General features: G+C 36.0%; 1 protein-coding gene across 1 annotated transcript in view; it reads right to left on the reverse strand.

The window, feature by feature from the left end:
* TEX11 (testis expressed 11) overlaps positions 1-24,741 on the reverse strand; it is a 241,843-nt gene that overhangs the window by 166,530 nt on the left and 50,572 nt on the right. The window contains exons 9-10 of the mRNA XM_045471521.1: positions 22,545-22,630; positions 561-615 (exon numbers count right to left, since the gene is read on the reverse strand). Coding sequence (XP_045327477.1) covers positions 561-615; positions 22,545-22,630 — 141 coding nt within the window. The remainder of the gene's footprint in view (positions 1-560; positions 616-22,544; positions 22,631-24,741) is intronic.

Consider the following 24,741-nt stretch of genomic DNA (forward strand, 5'->3'; position numbering starts at 1 on the left):
TTAGTTGTACCCTTCAAACAGAAGCTTTTTAAGGGTAGAAGTCATGTTTCACACTTCTCTTTTAGTCCCCAACAATCGCATTGCTAGCTATACATAGGTATTCAGTTATATTTTGATTGATATACCGTAATGATAAGAAGGAAAGATGAATATTCAAACAAAATTCCATTTTGCTATGGTATATATTTTAAATTACTTTTACATCAGATTTACTTACCTAATGATATTTTACTTGATTAAATATTAAAATACCAAGCACATTCTATATGGGTAGTTAGGGGAAAATCTATATTTTTAACATGCAATAATAAAATCTAAAATTTACATAGCTAAACACTGTTCCAAGTGTTTACATATATTAACTCATGGGTATAAGAATCTACCATACAGGTAAGATTCTATTAGTATGTAATTTTATAGAAACTAATGTACTAAGATATTAATGATGTGCCCAAAGGATAATCTACTCAAAAAGGGGTGATAGACTATTATAATTTAGTAACAATAACATAAAATGTATTTCTTCAACCTACTTCTGCAATATTTAACATGATCCTTACCAGCATTTCTGGCCCAATAGTATTCTTATCCATCTTCCCAATATCATAGCTTTGGCTATCATTAAAAAAAGGAAAAAAAATACATGTTCATTTCAAATTATATTTTTAAGACTATGTATCACTAAGAAGACATGGTATAATTAGACTTTATTCCAACTTTTCTATTTCGCACAATATATTATTAGCCAATTAATATAGGAATATCAATTATATAAAGCAATTCTTTCAAGCTGTAAAAAAAACACAATTTCCTCAGGATGTATAGCCAATAAATCAATACCATATTATTGTTCTTTTCCATATTGTTCCTATATAGATGTCCTACATATACAGTATTTTGCTGCATTAAACTAGTTCACTTGTGTACATAAGCTCTTATTCAATGAGCACATTTTAAAGTCTAAGAAATAGGAATACATTTTTAAAATAAAACAAATACAGGAGTTTTCACAGAAACAAATGCTTTAGAAATATTTATTAAGCTTCACAACACCCTTGTGAGGCACTATTAGTTCCATTTTGCAGCTGAATGGACCAATTTAGCAGTTAAGTGATTTCTAATATTTCCTAGATTGGTACTGAAAATGAGAGTGAAGGGTTGGGGAGTAGTGAAATTTGATTTCCAGTCTATGCTTTAATTAGCAAACCATATTATCTATGGGACATTCCAATAATCACAAATAATACATTAATATGAGCCTCAGGGTTTTAAAACCTAAAACTTAAAAAGCAAAACAAAGATTATTCACCATAAAATTGGTATTCCAAGGAAGGATGTCAGTAAAATTTTGGTGAGCTGAACTAAATTGAAGACATTACTTTGAAATACTCCTTTAAAAAACTCTAAAAGACTCAAAATTACCAAACTGAGTTTTCAGATCACTAACAAGAATACAACATGAGCCTAGTTATTCTAAGCTCTATCTCATAGAATGGTCTCCTTTGGTATATTAAACCTACTTCCAGTTTTTAAAATAACCAATGAGGACAAAACTTCTGCAATGGTGGTATAAGGAGCTCTTGGACCCTCTCCCCAGTGAAACAACAATTTGCCTGGAAAAATCAATTAAAAAAACAACCAGTTAAAGTCTCTGGGAATTTTCCTAAGGGCATATGGCAAATGGAAAAACATTTCTTTAAAACAACAACAACTAAATCTCAGTAAGAACAGTGAGAGTCTGTGTCATTTGAGTCACAATCTGCTTCTATCCACACCAGCTCCCTGTGAGGAAAACTACTCCAGATGGGTGCTGTCAAGAAGGTAGTAATTCCCTTTCCCTCCAGCTCCTAGACTCCTAGGCTATGGTTTCACCTAGGAGGGGCAGACTGCTAGCCTGTCTTATCCTCTCCAGGCCTGTGCTGTGGAAGTGCTATTCTGGTCAGGCACAATTAGAGGACAGGATCTTCCCTTACCCACCCAGTTTTCACTCTCAGGGTAAGGACTCTTACCCTAGGTGTGACAGGTCAAGAATACTGATACCCTGATCACCTTCCACCAGACTCATTAAGCAGAGGTTCTATGACAGGAGGGCATGCTAAGAAGATCAGTGGTTACCAATCTCCCCAACATCCACTCTGTGGATGCTACCAAAAGAAGCAAGCCATGCTCCCCCTACCAACTCCAGTGGTGTGGCACACAGGTTCTGCCCAGGGGAAGAAACAGGCAATAAAGAAAAAAGAGTTCAGCATCTATGCTTGAGAGGACTGACTTATTTGGAATGAAGCAAAAAGTTCCTGCCTGAGGACACTGTCAAAAACAAGGGAAATTTTGGTAGTGAGCAATTTAAGAGGGGGTTGGTAGCTCTGTGGTAATAGTAGCAACAAGTGAAATAGCAGACCAGAAAGATTTTTAACAGAGAGAACCAGGGATAGCCAAGAAGAATAATGTGGGAGGTCACACTCATCCCTGGGGATACAGAAGGCTATGCATATGCTCTAGCTGCACCCCCTCAGGAGCAACCAGAAGGATATGTGGGGCAGACTAGAAAGCATTCCTCAAGGCACACACATATACATCAGCAAAAAGCCCTAAGCCTAGGACGCCTGGGTGGCTCAGTCGGTTAAGCATCCTCTTGATCTCAGCTCAGGTCTTGATCTCAGGATCATGCTTACGTACAAGCCTTACAGTTGGGCCCCACACTGGGAGTGGAGCCTACTTAAAAAAACAAAACAACCCTGGGCCTGAGTGGCTCAAGTGACTTAAGTAGAACCTCTTACCAAATGCAGAAAATTTAACTACTCTGATCCAAGGTAATGGTAAGGAAGCTAAACTTAAAAATCAAATCACACTTCCAGTTTTCAGTTCCACATGTAAGGAACTTGGAAGTCACTACTTCATCCTAACAAGTAAAAAGCTGTAAAGACTAAAAAAATCAACAACTCTTCTTGGATCCCTAAGAGAGGGGAGGACAAAGGGCAAACCACTGGCCCCCACATTGGAGAGATGGACAGGCAAATACAAGGAACTGTGGCTTCCCACAGGAAGGACTCACCAGTGGAAACTGCCAAGGGAACCAGTGCTGAGGCAGGAAACTGTGAACTATAATTGACAGATTGCTGGAGGTTCATTGTGAACAAGTCTGAGAACTTAAAACTCCAAGAAAACATAGTCTTAGGGGGATACAGACAATATTGTCAGATTTACCTCCAGGAGCTCAAGATTCCCATAGTAAATATCAAAGAAAATCCTCTTGGGCTCTGTCAGGAATTGATGATAAGGAACCAATCTGTTCTTAACAAGGCCTGCCTTCAAGGGAAACTAACTAGTGTCTAACTTCCTGGGGTATTATCAGAGACTAACTGACCTGGGGAAGAGAAACACTCAACTCTAGACTACTCTAGCCAGGCTATACTACTACCTAGGAGTGAAAAAAAAACTGGTAAATATTTGTGAAGTTCACAGTTCAGAGGCATACACTCACCAAAAGACTAAGAACTAAACACAGGACTATAGAACTCTTACCCTCCCCAACACCTAACCACCATGTTAGTAGAGACCTATTTACAGGGGTGCCTGGGTGGCTCAGTCGGTTGAGCATCTGACTTCGGCTCAGGTCATGATCTCATCAGTTGATGAGTTTGAGCCCCAAGTCGGGCTCTGTGCTGACAGCTCAGAGCCTGGAGCCTGCTTCAGATTCTATGTCTCCCTCTCTCTCTGCACCACCCCTGCTCATGCTGGCTCTCTTTGTCTCAAAAATAAAGATTTAAAAAAAGACCTATTTACAGCAGTTCCTTTTACCCAGTACAACATGTCATGTTATCAAGAAAAAACCACAAGGAATACCAAAAGGCAAAAAGAAACACAATTTGAAGAGACAGAGAAAGCACTGGAACCAGATATGGCAAGGATATTAGAATTAACAGTCCAGAAATTTAAAATAAGACAGATGGGCAATGTAAGCAAAGAGATGGAAATTCTAAAAAAGAACCAAAAAGGATTGCTAGAACTAGAAATGACTGTAAATGACATGAAGAATGTCTTTGATGGGCTTTTTAATAAACTGGACATGGCTGAGGAAACAATCTATGAGTATCCTTGAAAACAAAAAAGCAAAGGGAAGAAAGACTGAAAAAAAAAACCAGAACAGAATATCCAAAAACTATGGCACACCTACAAAAGTTATAACGTAAGTATAATGGGAATACAAAAAGGAGTTAAAAGAGAAAAAGAAACAGGAGAAATATTTTGAAACAATAATGAATGAGAATTTCCCTAAATTAATGTCTGATATTAAACCACAGATCCAGGAATCTCAGAGAACACTAAGCAGTATAAACACCAAAAAAAAAAAAAAAAAATTACACCTAGGGATATCATTTTCAAATTACAGAAAATCAAAAATAAAGAAAAAATCCTTAAACAAGCTAGAAGAAAAAATACCTTATCTATAAAAGTACAAAAATAATAATTACACCCAACTTCTCAGAAACCATGCAAGCAAGAAGAGAATGCAGTGAAATATTTAAAGTGTTGAGAGAAAAATACCACCAACCTAGAATTCTGAACCCTAAGAAAATATCATTCAAAAGTAAATGAAAAATAAAGACTTTCTCAGATAAACAAAAACTGCGAGAATTTGTTGTCGGTAGACTAGCCTTATAAAGAATGTTAACAGAAGTTCTTTAGAAAGAAGGGAAATAATACAGGTCAGAAACTCGTATCTGTATAAAATAAGGAAGAGCATCAAAGAAGGAAGAAATTAAGGTAAAATAAAAACTTTTATTTTTCTTAATTTTTCTAACAGAAAACAATTTGAAATAACAGCAACAATATATTCAATTATGTATGCTTATTTATAGGCTATATATATATGTATATGTATATATACATATATATATATATATATGCTTAGAATAAAGTAAAATAAATGACAGCAATGATACAAATGGATGGGAAGGGGGAATTCTGAAGAATTCTTACAAAGTACTGACACTACTCATGAAGTGGTATAGTGTTATCTGAAAGTGGACTTGGATTAATTGTAAATGTATATTGCAAACTCTGGGGAAGCCACTAAAAAAGTTAAAATAAAAAAGAAATGGGGCGCCTGACTGGCTCAGTTGGTGGAGCATGCTTCTCTTGATCTCGAGATTGTGAGTTGGAGCCCATGCTGGGTATAGAGATTACTTAAAACTAAAATCTTTAAAAAAAGTAGTATAACCTATATGCTAATGAGAGAAAGATGGAATCATAGAAAATACTCAACTAAAACCACAAATGACAGTAGGAAAAAAGCACAAAGGCAACAAATAGACAACAGTAATGAATATTGTAGATATTAATCCAACAATATCATCATCACTTTGAATTTCAATGGTCTAAATATACCAATTAAAAGACAGACTGTCAAAGTGGATCAAAAAATATACCCCAACTCTGTGTTGTCTATAAGAAAACCACTTTAAATATAAAGACACATAGAGATTAAAAGTAAATAGATAAAGAAAAAATATATCATGCTAAAATTATCCAAAGAAAGCAGGAGTAGGTATATTAATTTCAGCGAGCAGAGTTCTAAGTAAGGGAGGGGCGCCCGGGTGGCTCAGTTGGTTGAGCATCAGACTTCGGCTTGGGCCATGATCTCACTGTCCGCGAGTTCGAGTCCTGCATCAGGCTCTGTGCCAACAGCTTGGAGCCTGAAGCCTGCTTTGGATTCTGTGTCTCCCTCTCTCTCTCTCCACCTCCCCCGCTCGTGCTCTGTCTCTCTCTCTCAAAAATAAAATAAAAACATAAAAAATTAAAAACAAAACAAAGTAAGGGAAAGTATTAGGGATAAGGAAGGGCATAACATAATGATAAAAGGGTCAAAACTCCAGGAAGGAAGACATACAATTCTTAATGTGTATGAGCCTAACAGAGCATCAAACTGTGTGAGGCAAAAACTGATAGTACAGCAAAGAAAAATAGATGAATTTACTATCATTGTTGAATATTTCAACACCACTCTCTCAGAAATAGAGCAGGCAAAAAAACAAACAGTAAGAACATAGTTGAACTCAACAACACCATCAATCAATTGGATATAACTGACATCTATAGACTACTACATCCAACGACAACAAAATACACATTCTTACCAAACTCATATGGAACATTTACCAAGATAAATCACATTGTGGGCTATAAAACAGACTTTAACAAATTTATAAGTATAGAAATCATATAATGTCTGCTCTCAGGCCACAATGGAATTAAACTAGAAGTAAATAATGGAAAGATAACTGAAAAATCCCAAAATATGTGGAGATTAAACAATACCCCTCTAAATAACACATGGGTCAAAGGAGAAATTTCAAAATAAGTTTAAAAATATTTTGTACTAAATGAAAATGAATACACTACTTATCAAAATGTGTGAGATGCAGCAAAAGCAGTGCTTAAAGAAAAAGTTATATCACTGAAAATATAGATTAGAAAAGAAGATCTAAAATCAATAATCTAAGTTTCCACCTTAAGTAACTACAAAAAGACAAGCAAATTAAATCCAAAGAAAGCAGAAGGGAAAAACTGAAAAGAATTAGAACAGAAATCATAAAATTGAAAACAAGAAATCAACAGAGATCAATAGAGTAAAATCAATGAAACCAAAAGCTGGTATCTGAAATTATCAGTAAAACTGATAAGCCTCTAGCCAGGCTAACTAAGAAAAAAAGAGAGGACACAAACTATTACTGTCATAAATGAGGGGCGCCTGGCTGGCTCAGTTGGCAGAGCTTGTGACTCTTGATCATCAGGTTGTGAGTGGGATGCTGAGTGTGGCGATTACTTTTAAAAAATCGTAAAAAAACAAACAAAAAAAAAAAACCCCAAACCAAGAAAAAGGGGACATCACTACAGATACCATGAAAATTTTAAGGGTAATAAAGGAATATTATAAATAACTAAATAACTCTGTGCCCACAAATTTGATAACCTAGATTAAATGGACCAATTACTTGAAAGATATAAGCAGGGGAGTGTGGGTGGCTCAGCCTGTTAAAGGTCCAACTTCGGCTCAGGTCATGATCTTACAGTTCATGGGTTCAAGCCCCACATCGGGCTCTGTGCTGACAGTGCAGAGCCTGCTTCGAATTCTCTCTCTCTCCCTCTCTCTCTGCCCCTCCCCCACTTGTACTTTCTCATTCTCTCAAAATAAACTTTAACAATGTTTGAAAAAAAAGATACAAGCAGTCAAAACTCACACAAAAACAGTCTAAATAGGCCGTTATCTACCAAAGAAATTGAATAAAAACTTAACAATATCCCAAAACAGAAAGCACCAAGCTCAGATGTGCTCACTGGTAAATTCTACTAAACATTTAAGGAAGAAATTATACCAATTGTCTACAATCTCTTTATGACAGAAGCAGATGGAATACGGCTTAACTCATTCTATGAAGCCAGCATTACCCCAGTCAGACATTACAGGAAAACTATGACCCAATACATGTCATGAACACAGATGTAAAAATACTCAATAAAATATTAGCAAATCAAATCCAAAAAATAATTTTAAAAAATTATACACAACAACAAAGTGAAATTTATCTCAGGTATGCAAGGCTGGTTCAACATTCTAAGTCTATATGAAGTGGCAAAAGATGAGAATAGACAATACAATATTGCAGGACAGGACTGCAGCTACACAACTTTAAGGTTTATTATAAAGTTACAGCAATCAAGATAGTGCATTATTATGGTAATCAAGGAATTGGCTAAAGAAAGTACAAATGGATTAGAACAGAATAGAGAGCCCCCATAAATACCTTAAACTGATCTTTGGCAAAGGAGCAAAGGCAATACAATGGATCAAAGATAAAGATAGTCTCTTCAAACAAATGATGATGGAACAACTGAACATCAACATGCTCCCCCCACAAAAAAAGAATCCAGACACAGACCTTACATCTTTCACAAAAATTAACTCAAAAAGGATCATAGATCTAAATGAAAAGTGCAAAACTATAAAACTTCTAGAATATAGGATAAAACCTAGATGATGATCTTGAGTATTGTGATACCTTTTTAGATACAATACCAAGGAAACAATCCATGAAATAAATGACTGATAAGCTAGGTTTCATTAAAATTAAAAACTTCCTGGGGTCCCTGACTGGCTCAGTTGGTAGGGCATACAACTCTTTATCTTGGGGTTGTAGGTTCAAGCTCCATGTTGGGTATAGAGATTACTTAAAAATAAAATCTGTAAAAAAGTAAAAAATAAAAATAAAACTGCTTTGTGAAAGACAGTATCAAGAGAATTGGAAGATAAGCCGCAGATTCAGAGAAAATATTTGCAAAAGACACATATAATAAAGGACTGATATCTAAAATATACCAAAAAAAAACCTTTTAAAACTCAACGGTAAAAAAAAATAAACAACTCAATTAAAACATGGTCCAAAGTTCCTAACAAATACCTCACCAAAAAAGATATACAGACAGCAAATAAGACTATTAAAAGATGCTCCACATCATATGTCATGAGGAAAATGTAAATTAAAACAATAATAAAATAAATGCCAGTACACACCTATCAGAATAGCCAAAGTCTAAAACACTGACAAGCACCTAATACTGGTGAGAATGTGGAGTAATAAAGCTCTCATACATTGCTGGTGGGAATACAAAATTATACAGCCACTGTAAGAGAGTTGGGTGGTTCCTTGCAAAACAAAATATATTCTTACCATAACCTAGCAATCACAGTCCTTGGTATTTGCCCAAAAGAACGGAAAACATATGATCATACAAAAGTCTGCACGTGGACGTTTATAGCAGCTTTATTCATAATTGACAAAATTTGGAAGCAACCACAATGTCCTTCAGTAGGGAAATGGACAAATAAACTGTGGAACATGCAGACAATGGAATATTATATAGCACTAAAAATAAATGAGCTATTGACACAAGAAAACACATGGAGGAAACACAAAACATTATTACAAAGTGAAAACAAAAAGCCAATCTGAAAATGATATGCTATATGATTCCAACATTCCAGAAAAGGCAAAATTATCGGGACCAAAAAGATCAGTAGTTGATAGAGTTTAGGGAAAAAGGAAGGATGGACAGGCAGAGCACAGAGGATTTTTAGGGAAGTGAAACTATTCTGTATGATACTAAAATGTTGTAATGGTGGATATATGTCATTATACATTTGTCTAAACCTGTAGAATATACAACAAGAGTGAACCCTGAGGTAAACTATAGAGTTGGGGGATTACAATGTGTCGATGTAGGCTCATTCTTAGTAAAAAATGTACCATTCTGGTGAGTGATGTTGATTAGGGTTAGGCTATGAATGTGCAGGATCAGGGGGCATGTGGAAAATCTCTGTACCTACCTCTCAATTGTGCTGCAAACCTAAAACTTCTCTAAAACACGTCTTTATTCAAAAATCATATTGCACTCATATTTGAGGGTCTGGGAGGTTGTGCACATGCCCAAGACTGCCCTCTCAGGGATGATCAGAAAAATAACCTACTAGCTATTAGCCCCTGGCTGAATGGAGAGCAAAATAATAAACTCACTGAACTATGAAAACAACCTCTAAGTCAAATACACATCCAACAGGAAAGAGTGAATATCTAACTGGCTAAGGGACCTTACATACAACCTTTGACAAACAAGTGGCTTATGTGGCTGCAGAGGTGAAGCCTAGAAAACCACAGAAAGACAAAAACAAGGGGAAAAACTCTGAGCAGGAACATTATAAGTCACACACTGTGAGAAAAATAAACAGAATTAGTCCAGTCAAATGACCAAATAAATAAACGAACAATAAAAAGAACAGTAAGTTCCAGAAAGGGGAGAAATTGGTATGCAGACTTGCTGCCAGATATTATCCAAAATATCTAGTTTTCAACAAAATATTACAATACATGCAATAAAACAGTAAAGTGTGACTTATACAGAGGATAAAGAGAAGGCAACAGAAACTGCCTTTGAGAGGTCCCAGATATTGCACTTCAATACTTCAAAGCCGCCATTATAAACATATAGTTCTTTAAAGAACTATAGGAAACCATATTTAAAATATTAAAGGAAGGCATGATAACAATGATGCAAACAGAGAATAAGAGTACAACAATTAAGGGGCGCCTGGGTGGCCCAGTCGGTGAAGCATCCGACTTTGGCTCAGGTCATAATCTCACGGTTCATGGGTTTGAGCCCCACATTGGGCTCTGTGCTGACAGTTCAGAGCCTGAAGCCTACTTCAGATTCTGTGTCTCCCTCTCTCTCTCTGCCCCTCCCCTACTCAAGTTCTCTCAAAATAAATAAACATTTAAAAAAATTAAAAATAAGAGTATAACAATTAAATGACAGGAATTATAAAAGAACTGAGTAGAAATTCTGAAGTTGAAAAGTAAAATAACCGAAATGGAAAATGCACTAGAGAGGCTCAAAAATAGATTTGAGCAGGCAAAAAAAAAGAATATATAAACTTGAAGATAGATTGATAGTGATTATACAAATCTGAAGAACAAACAGGGAAAAAGAGTGGAAAAAAAGAATAGAGCTTCAAAGACATGTCAGACATCATTCAGTATAACATATGCATGAGAGTACTAGAAGGAGAAAAGCAAGAGAAAGGAATAGAAAATATATTCAAGGAAATAATGGTTGAAAACTTCCCAAATTTGATGGAAAACAATAATCTACACATCCAAGAAGTTTAATGGACTCCAAGGAGGATCACACATAAACAAATCCATGCCCAGACACATCATGGTCCAGTTACTGAAAGTAAAGATAAAGAGAAAATCTTGAAAGCAGTTAGAGAAAAATGACTCATCATTTAAAAGGAAATAATAAGATTAAAAGCTGGCTCCTTATCACAAATTATCAGTGCCAGAAAGCAGGGATGACGCATTCAAAGTGCTTAAAGAGAAAAAACTGTCAACTAAGAATCCTATATCTAGAGACACTATTTTTCAAAAGAAGACTAAATACATTCCCAGATAAACAAAAACTGAAAGAATTTCTTGCTAGCTGATCTGCGTTACAAGAAATACAAAAGGACATTCTTCAGGCTGAAAGCAAATGACCCCAGAAAATAATGTGAATTCATATGAAGAAAAGTGTTAGCAATTATTTGAATAATTATAAAAGACAATATGACTACATATTTCTTATTTCCTCCCTTATTTAGAAAGCAGCTACATAAATATCTATAAAATTTTATTGTTGGGGCATTACGTATTTAATACATTTTTACTATGACAACACAAAGAAATGAGTGGGAATAAAGATATAAGTAGGGTAAGGAAATAAGACCAAATGTTAACTTAAATCTACAGGAATAAATGAAGAAAACCAAAACTGATGAGAAGGCTAATTATATGAAGCAATAATTATAACCATGTATTGTTGAGTGTTTAAATATATGTAGGCACATGTACAATGAGCATAGCAAAAAAAGAGAAAAGGGAATCAAGTCAATATAGAAGTAAAACTTCTGTAATTTACTGAAAGTTAATATAAATCTGAAGTAGCTTCTAATAAATTAAGATATATAATTGTAAGCCCAAGAACAACCATAAAGACAATGAAGAATATATAATTTTAAAAATTATTTAACAATTTATTTTTTTTAACGTTTATTTATTTTTGAGACAGAGAGAGACAGAGCATGAACGGGGGAGGGGCAGAGAGAGGGAGACACAGAACCGGAAGCAGGCTCCAGGCTCTGCGCCATCAGCCCAGAGCCAGACGCGGGGCTCAAACTCACGGAAGGTGAGATCGTGACCTGAGCTTAAGTCGGAGGCTTCACAGACTGAGCCACCCAGGCGCCCCTATTTAACAATTTAAAATGGTATACTCTAAGATATCCATTTACAAGACCCAGCAATTCCACTCCTAGGTATATACACAAAAGAAGTGAAAGCAGGGACTTGAGCAGATACATATATACCAATGTTTACAGTATTATTATTCACAATAACAAAAAAGATGGAAATAACCCAAATTTTCATCACCTGGTGAATGGATAAACAAAACATGGTAAATCCATAAAACTGAATATTATTCACCCATAAAAAGAATGAAATACTGATACATGCTACTACATGGACGAACACTGAAAACATTATGCTAGTAAGCCAAACACAAAAGGACAAATAATGTATGACTGTATTCATGAGGACCTTAGAATATGCCAAGTCATAGAGATAGAAAGTAGAAAACGGGTTATTAGGGGTGAGCAGAAAGGGGAGTTACTGTTTAATGGGTACAGAATTTGTTTAGGATGATGAAAACATTCCAGAAGTAGACAGTGGTAATGGTTACACAACACTGTGAGTGTACTTAATGCCACTGAATTGTACACTTAAAGATGATTAAAAAGGCAGTAAACGTTATGTTATGCATATTTTACCACAATAAATTATTGGTAAAAGGGAGGGGGATGAAATTCTCATACATGCTACAACATGGATAAATCTTGAAAATATTCTCCTAGGGGGCACCTGGGCGACTCAGTCGGTTAAGCATCTGACTCTTGATTTCCGCGCAGGTCATGATCTCACAGTTTGTGAGTTCAAGCCCCGCATTGGGCTCTCTGCTGTCACCGCAAAGCCTGCTTCAGGTCCTCTCTCCCTTTCTCTCACTGCTCCTACCCCCTTCAAAAATAAATAAACATTAAAAAAAAGAAAAATATTCTCCTAAGTGAAATAAGCCAGACACAAAAAGACAAATATTATATGATTCCACTTACATGAAATACCTAAGATAGGCAAATTCACAAAGACATAAAGTAGATTAAAGATTACTAGGGACTGGGGAAGAAGGAAGGTGGAGTTAACGTTAAAAAGTTAGAGTTTCTGGGGGCGCCTGGGTGGCTCAGTCGGTTAAGCGTCAGACCGAATTCGGCTCAGGTCATGATCTCATGGTCCATGAGTTCGAGCCCCGCGTCGGGCTCTGTGCTGACAGCTCAGAGCCTGGAGCCTGTTTCCGATTCTGTGTCTCCCTCTCTCTCTGGCCCTCCCCCGTTCATGCTCTGTCTCTCTCTGTCTCAAAAATAATTAAAAACGTTAAAAAAAAAATTTTTTTTAAAGTTAGAGTTTCTGGGGCGCCTGTGTGCCTCAATCAGTTAAGCGTCTGACTTCAGCTCAAGTCATGATCTCACGGCTTGTGGGTTCGAGCCCGGCATCGGGCTCTGTGCTGACAGCTCAGAGCCTGGAGTCTGCTTCAGATTCTGTGTCTCTCTCTCTCTCTGCCCCTCCCCCACTCACACTCTGTCTCTCTCTCAAAAATAAATAAACATTAAAAATATTTTTTAAAAGTTAGAATTCTGTTTGGGGTGATGAAAAAATTTTTTGAAATAGATTGTAATGATGGTTGTACAACACCATGAATGTAATTAATGCAATTGTACATTTAAAATAATTAAAATAGCAGATTTTATGTTACATATATTCATTACCACAATAAAAAATAAATTCATTAAGTTTCAAAAGATATTCACTTAGGATAAAAAAAGTAGTAAAGGAGGAAAAGGGTATTTGAAATATGTAGTCATGGACATGTAGAAAACAAAAAGCAAAATATCAGCTATAAATCCAACAATAATGTCAACATTAGAAAGATGAATGGATTAAACAATAAAATCAAATGGCAGGGATTTCAGACTGAAGTTTTAAAAAATATCCAACTACATACTGTTGACAATAAACACACTTTAGATTCAAGGATACAAAGAGGTTGAAAGAAAAGGATAGAAAAAGATATACCACGTAAACAACCATAAGAGCACTAACTAGAGTGGCTATGCCAATATCAGACAAAATAGACTTTAAGACAAAAAACAAATATTACCAGAGGTAGAGGGATATTTTATAATGATAAAAAAGCTAATCTATCAGGATAATAGAACAATTATAAACATATATAAGCTTAACAACACAGTCCCCAAAATACATAAAATGAAAGTTGACAAAACTGAATCAAGAGATACATAATTCAACAACGACAGTTGAGGATTTCAATACCCCACTTTCAATAACAGAAGTAGGCAGAGCATCAAAAAGGATAGAGAAGACCTGAACAACACTATATTACCTACTAACATAACAGACATCTATACCATACTCCACCCAATAGCAACAGATACACCTTCTTCTCAAGTGAACACAGAACATTCTCCAGAATAAAATATATTAAAAAGCCTCAGATTTAACAGAATTGAAGTCATAGGAAGTATGTTCTCCACCTAAGTGAAATTAAATTAGAAATCAAGTAGATATGTGGAAATTAACACACTCCTAAATAATCAATGAGTCACAAGAGATATTAGAAAATACCTTGAGCTGAGTGAAAAGGAAAACAACATACCAAAACTTATAGGATGGAAAGCAATGGTTAGGGGAAATTTTATACCTATAATAATACTAAAAGAGAAGTAAGATCTCAACTTTCCATATTAGGAGAATGGAAAAGAAAGAGCAAACTAAATCTAAAACAAGCACAGAGAGGAAAAGTCATAAAGATTACAGGGGAAATTAAGTTAAACAACTGAAATACAATAGGAAAAAAACAATAGAACCAAAAGCTGATGCTTTGAAAAGATCCAACAAATTGACAAACATTTAGCTAGACTGACCAAAAAAAAGGAAAGACTCATATCAGTCAAAATCAGGAATCAAAGATGGAACATCATTACTGACCTTTGGAGAAAAACTATTCCTAAAAGACTGGAGATCTTGGGGCACCTGGGTGGCTCAGTCGGTTAAGTGTCCGACGTTGGCTCAGGTCATGATCCAACAGTCTGTGAGTTCGAGCCCCGTGTCAGACTCTGTGCTGACAGCTCAGAGCCTGGAGCCTGCTTCGGATTCTGTGTCTCCCTCTCTCTCTGACCCTCCCCCATTCATGCTCTGTCTCTCTCTGTCTCGAAAATAAATAAACGTTAAAAAAAAAAAAAAAGACTGGAGATCTTGTGTCCCAGCTAGATGTCCCTGTATAAATCTCTCTAAATGTACATTTTCATATCTACACAAGATGAAATTGATCAATACCAGTCATTTTCAAACTGTAAGCAAGCTAATCATTTTTTTAAAACAAAATCTTACAAGGATATACTACTTTAAAAAATGATTAATGTCTAACTTCTCTAAAACAAGATGAGTATCTTAGAGAATTGCAGCTAAGTCTCCTTTTCCTTTTAAAGGAGATTCTGAAGTTGTTCTGGTAGAACCAGAGAGCACCACAGAATATAGTTCCTAAATTACTGAACCAGATGATCTATGAAGATTCTTACAGCTGTTTAGTAAAGATTCTTACAGTGTTTAGTAAATTATCTTGTTAAAATTGCTGTTATACAATTCATTCTATTTCCACAAGATGGTGCTAATACATTCCAGTTACCATTAAAATAGGTCTTATATATGATCAACTTTATAGTTAATAATTTTATGATAGTCTATGATTATATAATACCTTTAACTTTTCAAAGTCCTATTATGTCACTTATGTCATCTTCATTACAAGCTTGTAACACAGATAATACTGTACCCATTTTTCAGATAAGGACATTGCAAGCACATTGTTAGGTGAATGACACAAAGTCACACAATTGATTAGTAACAGATTTTCTACTGCTAGCTCTGTGATGGTTCTTTAGACCACATTGCCTGACCATAAATAATACTGCTGGGGCACCTGGGCAGCTCAGTTAAGCATCCGACTTCAACTAAGGTCGTGAGTTCAAGCCCCATGTCAGGCTCTGTGCTGACAGCTTGGAGCCTGGAGCCTGCTTCAGATTCTGTCTCCCTTTCTCTGCCCCTCCCCCACTCATGCTCTCTAGCTCTCTCTCTCTCAAGTATAAATAAACAGTAAAAATTTTAAAAAATACTAATAATACTGTCAAATTCTCAAGATTTTGGGCTGAGAGAAAAGGGAAAATAAAGGGATAAACATTAAGGAGAATTAACTGATACATGGCATCTGGGTGGCTCAATCAGTTGGCTGGCTGACTCAGTTTCCACTCAGGTCATGGTCCTGCAATTCATGGGTTCGAGCCCCACATTGGGCTCTGCACTGACAGTGTGAAGTCTGCTTGAGATTCTCTCTCTCCCTCTCTCTCTACCCCTCCCTACCTCTCTCTCTTTCTCTCTCAAAATAAGTAAATAAACTTTAAAAAAACTGATACAAATTTTCGTTGGGCTCATATACTGAATCATTAATATTTGTGCATAAAATACATTTCTATTTCCTTTGTTCTTTCCTTATTAGAAGACCTCTGGTGGGGTGTGTGGCTGGCTCAGTCAGTAGAGCATGCAATGCATGATCTTGGGGTTGTAGGTTCAAGCCCCACATTGTGTATAAAGATTACTTAAAAATATAAAATCTTTAAAAAAAAAACAGAAGACCTCTGGTAATATATATCCCTGTATAACCACAGTAAAGGCTAAGCACTGATAAATAAAAATATCTCATAAATACTTACCTTATTGTAAACATAATAGCTATTTTGAAACCCAACATGGAAATTTCTAACTAATCTAGTTCACTACCTCTAAGCACTATGAATTTAGAAAACAGTAGCATAATTTTTGCTAAATTCTCCTCTTTTGATCCCATGAGAGATGCAAGAAGTTTTACAGAAGCAGGAAAGAGACACACATCCCATGCAGAGTAAAAACTATTCTTAACTAATAGGAAGCAACTCACATTAGCTACCAATTGAGTCAGGTTTTAGATTAGCTTTAGAGAAATTAAAAGTGGTGTTAGAGGGCACCTGGGTGGCTCAGTCGGTTGGCGTTCGACTTAGGCTCAGGTCATGATCTCGCGTATTTTGAGTTCAGGCCCCAGCCTGCTTTGGATTCTGTCTCCCCTCTCTCCGCCCCTCCCCTGCTTATGCTCTCTCTCTCTGTCTCTCAAAAAACAAACAAATGTTTTAAAAAAATGTTTTTTAAGTGGTGTTAGAAGAAGACCTCAAAAATTACTCCTCCTCTAACATACTGTCTACCTAATCCAAAAAGTCTAGCACACTAAGTCTAGGTTGTGGGGTTTTTTAAAAGAAAATATAAACTCTAGGGGCACCTAGGTAGCTCAGTTGATTAAGCATCCGATTCTTGGTTTTGGCTCAGGTCATTATCTCCTGGTTCATGGGTTCAAGTCCCACGTCACGTTCTGCGCTTACAGCTGTGGAGCCTGCTTAGGATATTCTCTCTCTCTCTCTCTCTCTCTCTCTGCCCCTCCCCTGCTCACTCTCTTTCTCTCTCTCAAAATAAATAAACATTAAAAAAAGAAAATATAAACTGTAATCACGGTCTCAGAAGAACGCGGAAGAAATCACGCATGCTTTCTTTGGATTCTGAAGGGGAAAGGGCAGCACAGAGCTCTTGCACAAAGGGTTGAGAAATACTCTCAATTTAACCTACAAAGAACTCGTCAGGAATTTATAAGCAATCTCTGACCCATAGGTTAAAGAAATAGGGTCATTTATATTTCATTTATTAAGATCAATTAGATTATTTTTTATAGAACACCTTCAGGGCTTTATCCAATTCTCCATGATTTTGTTCAATTCAAATGTCTTCTGTCATCTTCTCAATCTATCTCACTGTCTCTAACAAGAGATCACCAAATCAGAATTGTCCCATGTATACTCTTTGGCTTGGTTTCATTCCATTAATTTTCCTTATTTACAGTCCATTTTGAAAAAACTCCTCAATTCCTTAAATCCTCCAAATGCATTTCAATGATTGTCATGTCTTCCTTGTCATTTAACATATTAAAAAACCTTTTAAAAACTATTTGTGGCACACCTTGGTGGCTCAGTTGGTTGAGCACTGGACTCTTGATTTCAGCTCAGGTCATGATCTCATGGTTTGTGAGTTCAAGCTCCACATCAGGATCTGTACTCAGCACAGAGCCTGCTTGGGAATTTTTCTCTCTCCCTCCCTCTCTCTCTGCCCTTCTCCCCACTAAAAATAAATGAATTGGGGCGCCTGGGTGGCGCAGTCGGTTAAGCGTCCGACTTCAGCCAGGTCACGATCTCGCGGTCCGTGATTTCGAGCCCCGCGTCGGGCTCTGGGCTGATGGCTCAGAGCCTGGAGCCTGTTTCCGATTCTGTGTCTCCCTCTCTCTCTGCCCCTCCCCCATTCATGCTCTGTCTCTCTCTGTCCCAAAAATAAATAAACGTTGAAAAAAAAATTTTTTTAAATAAAAAAAAAATAAATAAATGAATAAACATTTTTTAAAACTTTGAAAAATGTTAATACTGAACATTTATGAGTGTGGGATTACAAAGGACTTTTACTTACCATATATTTTTGTAACATTTAAATTTTTATAATTAGCATATATAACTTCTTTAATCAGCAAAGAAATCTTATTTTATTTAATCAGCAAAGAAATTTTAAACATTCTTACTATATCCATGGGTATTACCCTTTCATTTTGACAGTTTTCCTCTATATTTAATTTGCCACAATTAGTAAATAGGTCTTCTTACAGCAAAAGGAAAAAAAAGTGAGCCTCCCAAGTGTTTCCCAACCAGTAGCTCCGAGTAACATAGTTGAATGATTTAGAAAAAAACTACTAGACATAAAAGAAAAATTATCCATGATTAAGAATATGACTAAGGTAGAGGTTAGAGTGGGAGAGAGCCAAAGCATAAGAGACTCTTAAAAACTGAGAAGAGGGGCGCCTGGGTGGCGCAGTCGGTTAAGCGTCCGACTTCAGCCAGGTCACGATCTCGCGGTCTGTGAGTTCGAGCCCCGCGTCAGGTTCTGGACTGATGGCTCAGAGCCTGGAGCCTGTTTCCGATTCTGTGTCTCCCTCTCTCTCTGCCCCTCACCCGTTCATGCTCTGTCTCTCTCTGTCCCAAAAAAAATAAATAAACGTTGAAAAAAAAATTAAAAAAAAAACCAAAAAACTGAGAACAAACTGAGGGTTGATGGGGGGTGGGAGGGAGGGGAGGGTGGGTGATGGGCATTGAGGAGGGCACCTTTTGGGATGAGCACTGGGTGTTGTCTGGAAACCAATTTGACAATAAACTTCATATATTGAAAAACAAAAGAATATGACTAAGGTTTGGGATTAAAGTACTTTTCTCCCAGGGAGAAAAAATATCTGTAAAATCTCTGCAGTAAATCAGTGTAACCACGAAGCCTTTTGAGTTAGACTTATTTGTATTTGTTTGGTTTACAGTGCTTCTTTTAGAATACTAATTAGTTACAGTGCAATTTCTGTACACCTTTTATAAAAAGCCAAATTTAACATAATATATGTACAAATTATTAGGACTTTAAAAGATCAACACTAAATTTAAATTCCACCAGGACAACTGAAATCCCCTAGATTGTGGAAGAAAGAAAGTTCTATATCTATCAATAGTCTCTTCCCATCTACTTATGCGTGTCTTCTGCTAGGAGCAGAGAGGGGAGCTCAATAGGCAAGAACTACAAAAGGGGAGGAGTTGGAGGGAGGAAATTTTTTTTTTAAAGTTTATTTATTTTTTAATAATCTCTACACCCAACATGGGGACTGAACCCACACTTCAAGATCAAGCGTCATATGCTCTTCCAACTGAGCCAGCCAGGTGGCCCCAAAAAATGCATTTTATTAAACAAAAGAACTCTTAAATATTATTTCCAAAGCTAGCATTCTGATTTCAAAGACCTCAAATTTTATATTGAACAGAGTCCTAACTAAATTTGTCATTGAATACACTGAGGTGGGTACCTTGATTCCTATAGTAAAGTAACCTAAAGGATTCCCAAATTTCATTCATAATTACAGCAAGATTCCCTTAATCTGTGGACCTCTAATAAGGGGACATGATCAAAAGAATGTAGCAGAAAGCAGGAATAATAGCAGCTGTTCATGAACTTTTCATAGCAAAATAAAAGGCAGGGAGAGACAAAAACTGAGAAAGGTCCTGAATTGAGTGAGATCTGTTAACAAGAATTGAGAGACAGAAAAGAACTTTATAAATAATACTCACCACCACCCTTTATGTTCTAGGCTTCTATTTCAACAAAATTCTAATATATTACAGCAATTTTTATATCTTATTTGTGTAAAACTGTGGTTTTTCCTTTTAGACTAAATGGGTACTTTCAAATTGTATATAACCTGTACCTTAAGATATTCACTAACTTCAAAAGACTTAAGCCTGTAGAAAGCACACTCACTTTCCATTGCCTCCTTCTGGTATAAAATTTATAGAGAAGGATGCTTAATTAGCAGCTGTTTATTCCTGCTGTATCACCAACTGCTCCCAATAGTCAACACATGGATAATTAAGGCACAAAGAAAAATGGCTCCAAAGATTAGCAGTGTATGATAGAAAATGTAGGTGTTTGTCTTTATGATATACTTACCTGGGAAATCAATAAGTAATCCACATTTGATATGACTGTCATAAATTTCAGAATAAACTAGTGGACTGGCCACATTAGGGTTCATTTGCTGTAAATAGCAAACATATCATCTAGAGATAGCAGCAACAGCTACCATTTACTAAGCAGTTTTCTATTTCCCAAGCAAGTTATTGAATGCTCTACAATACATATATCAACATATTTAAGTTGTGCAATAATCATAAAAAGTAGGTATCACAATATTAACAATTTCACACCAAAATCATAGATGACTCAAATTTTGACTGAGTTGATCTAATACTAGAAAAACTATCCATTGTGCTAAAATTCCTATTGTTAATAAGATTGATATATTTTTTGCCTCTTTTACAACACACTAAAATATAATTTTTCAGGGCATTTGAAAATACTTCACCAAGTTATTTTTATATCCCCAAAAGAGGAGAAAAATACAATCAGGCAGAGATTAAAATCATATATAATAACTAGCACTAGATAGAATTCAAGCTCTTCCTGTTTTCTCCAATCTCATTCTAATTACAAGAACACAAAAGACTCAAAATGCAGTGGTTCTCTATTAAATTTATCATATAGATTTTGATGAAAATATGACTGTGGGTCAAATTATATTCCTAAAAATATAGCCAATAAATATACAGTAAAAATCTGATAGAGGCGCCTGGGTGGCTCAGTCAGTTAAGCATCAGATTTCAGCTCAGGTCATGATCCGTTTGTGGATTCAAGATGCGTCAGGCTCCCCTCTCTGTCCTTCCCCCACGTACCCTCTCTCTCTCTCTCTCTCTCTCTCTCTCTCTCTCTGTCTCTCAAAAATAAAAAACATTAAAATAAATTAAACCTGTTATAAAACCCATGCTATACTAGTCAGCTCCTTTGGTTATAATTGAAATAATTCAATTTATTAAAATGTGATTATATAATTATAAAGTGATTTCCACTTGTGTGAAACATTCTAAATTGAGACAAGTATATCTCTTATAACTGTATAAGCCTGTTCTGCGAGACATGGTTCTTTATAGACTTTGATAACTCTTCACACTTTAAAAAGACTTTTACATAAAAAGTTATTTGCATAAATATTTTGTTAGAGATATATACACCTGTGATTGCTATAATCTTAAAGTCCATATATGTATTATTTTGTTAATGGCAAATGTAATTTTCACCATAGTCAAACTAACCCTGAAAATATCTCCAAATAACCAGAACCAACCCTATACTGAGAATGGAGAAACATTCAGTGAATTGATTTGATGTATTTCACTCCATAATCTTTTGATGTCCAAAGCACCTTATGTGACATCTCCAGAAAAATTCATTTTTCACACAAATTCATTTAACTAGCAATTATTAAGTATCTACTATGTGTCAGAACCTGTGCTGTGCCTAGGTATTTGGCCAAAGACAGAGTTCTTGTATACAGTTGTTATATTTTTACACTATTCCCTTAATATTTTCAGATTCAACACAACAGTATAAATATTAGTATAATACTGATCATATAGTAAGTGCTAAATATATACTTATTTCAATGATATTAAAATACCAAAATTCACTTAAGACTAACAATTTTAGGGCGCCTGGGTGGCTCAGTCGGTTAAGCGTCCGACTTCGGCTCAGGTCATGATCTCACGGTGCGGGAGTTCGAGCCCCATGTTGGGCTCTGTGCTGACAGCTCCGGCCTGGAGCCTGCTTCAGATTCTGTGTTTCCCTCTCTCTCTGCTCCTCCCCTGCTCACACTCTGTCTCTCTCTCAAAAATAAACAAAGATTAAAAAAAAATTTTTTTTAATTCATGTCTTTAAAAAAAAAAAGACTAACAATTTTAGCTGATCCTGATCCTATTCTCACCCATCTACCTTACACTCTGGGGTTGGCAGACAGCAATATGTACCAAAACAAAAATTTTTTTTTAATTCCATGTTCTTGATGGTGATACAAAGGAGGTATTAAAGAAGAACATACACTTCTGTTATATCAATAATAGAATACATTTTCCTATCAACTGGCAACATGTAAGAATAAACAACACATGTTAAAGGAATAAATAAATTTAGCATGTTGGCTTTTGACGTCAGAGAATGTTTAAACTGACAAAGTACCATATAGTAAGTATTAACTGAACTGTATGATATCCCTAAATTTTTTATTTATATTACCTAAGCCAGAAAGAACTTTCATCATATTTATTCTGCTTGTAGGCTTCTACTCCAAAGTTGTAACAGAGAATATGAAGATATCCAGTCTGCAATAATAAAAAAAAAAGTCAGATTCATGATTTCTTTTAAAGTATTCTGTGCATCAAAATAACCCAATCTTCCTTATCAAAACCTCCAAAATTATGTAAAGAGGAGTTACAAAATATTCATGTTGAGGCATTAGTTATATATGGAAAATACAATACATTACTATTAGAACTTGAAAGGTACTTTGTAACAGGAAATGGGAAACCTAATCATTGCCTAGCAAAACAACAACCTCCTCTGCAGGTTGCCAAATCCAGTAAGAGGCATTATTAGGTCAGCAAGTATAGTCAAAAGAAAAAAAAATCACCATGGAAGGGGATTTTTTTTAGAGCAAGACAACTTTTAAAAAATTCTAAAGTTTTGGGGTGCCTGGATGGCTCAGTTCATTCAGCGCTCAACTCTGGCTCAGGTCACGAATCTCACAGTTTGTGAGTTCAAGCCTGACATGGGGGTCTGTGCTGATAGAGTGGAGCCTGCTTTGGATTCTCTCTCTCTCTCTCTCTGCCCTTCCCCTGCCCTCTCTTACTAGCTCTCTCTCAAAAATAAATTTTAAAAAATTTTAAAGTTTTGAAATGCGTCCAACACAAGTCATAGGACTTATTTAATTTACAAATAGCTTAATGAACCTTCTTTAACAACAAAAATATTCATTTTTTTAATGTTTATTTTTGAGAGAGAGAAAGAGACAGAGTGAGAGCAGAGGAGGGGCAAAGAGAGAGGGAGACACAGAATCCGAAGCAGGCTCCAGGCTCCAAGCTGTCAGTCAGCCCCGACATGGTGCTCAAACCCACAAATTGTGAGGTCATGACCTGAGCTGAAGTTGGAGGTTTAACCGACTGAGGCACCCAGGCACCCCCACAACAAAAATATTCTTTACATAAATTACCACTAAGATAAAAGTAGAAATGAGTATGTGAATGGTGCCATTGGAAAATACTTTTTATGGATTATCAGCATCTTTGTGCCTGCATCAATGCCATATCGTACATAATTTTCATCTGTCAAAATACTAGGAAATAGAATAAGAGAAAAAAAAATTATCCAACTATCCCTTCAATATTTATAGACACCATCTATCCAAAATCTGATATACCCATATAATGGAATCCTTTATGAGTTTTACCTGAGACTACAGAAGCAGACCTTCAATTACGAATCCAAGATCTGAGGCAAGTTATTCATAAGTAATGTGTAAAGACCTGTCTTCCTTCAAAAAAGTTTCCTTTTGAATTACAGTACATTCACAAAGAAATTCAATATGCATGCCTGAGCACTTCAGACCTACTGTATATTTGAATCTAAAATAAAGAACAGTCTTGGTAATGTGGGTCTGGCAAGAATCCAGAAGTACTTAAATGCATTCTTGACACTTCAGCAGAAAAAGCTTAACCCATTACATGCCCCAGATCCCACAGGTTCACACACCAATTATACAGCTATATTGGTATAATGCAGCTCACATCCACTTACTACAGAAAAGCCTGCAACTAACTTGTACAGGAGAAAATGGAAAATAAAACTTTCTATGAACATCTAATTGTACTGAGTCTTCATTCAGTTTCCTTAGTATTTGTCTCAGCCCTCACAATACCTTCAAGTATACTAACGTTAAATGTTACTTGCTAGGAACAAAAAAAAAGAATAGAAAACAATAAACTTACAACAACAAAGCTACAAAATACTAAAATATCTTTCAAGAGACTCACAGCTTATTTTCAATGTAATGACAAAAAAAAATCTTTTTAACTACCAATACTGCTCCATGCACTCATTTATACATTCAGTAATAAATATTTACTAAGCATCTCCTATCTATCAGGCACTATTTTAGTCATTACAGATAGATCAGCAAACAAAACAGACAAAATGGGGTATGAAGTACTAAAATTCATAAAAATAGGTCTTTAACAAATATGTTCCGCTGGCCCCTGGGAAGATGGCGGCATAGGAGGACGCTGGGCTCACCGCGTCCTGCTGATCACTCAGATTCCACCTACACCTGCCTAAAGAACCCAGAAAACCGCCAGAAGACTAGCAGAACGGAGTCTCCGGAGCCAAGGGCACACGAGAGGCCCACGGAAGAGGGTAGGAAGGGCGGAGAGGCGGTGCA

This window comes from Leopardus geoffroyi, chromosome X, assembly GCF_018350155.1.
Source record: "Leopardus geoffroyi isolate Oge1 chromosome X, O.geoffroyi_Oge1_pat1.0, whole genome shotgun sequence".
NCBI classification, from domain to species: Eukaryota; Metazoa; Chordata; class Mammalia; order Carnivora; family Felidae; genus Leopardus; species Leopardus geoffroyi.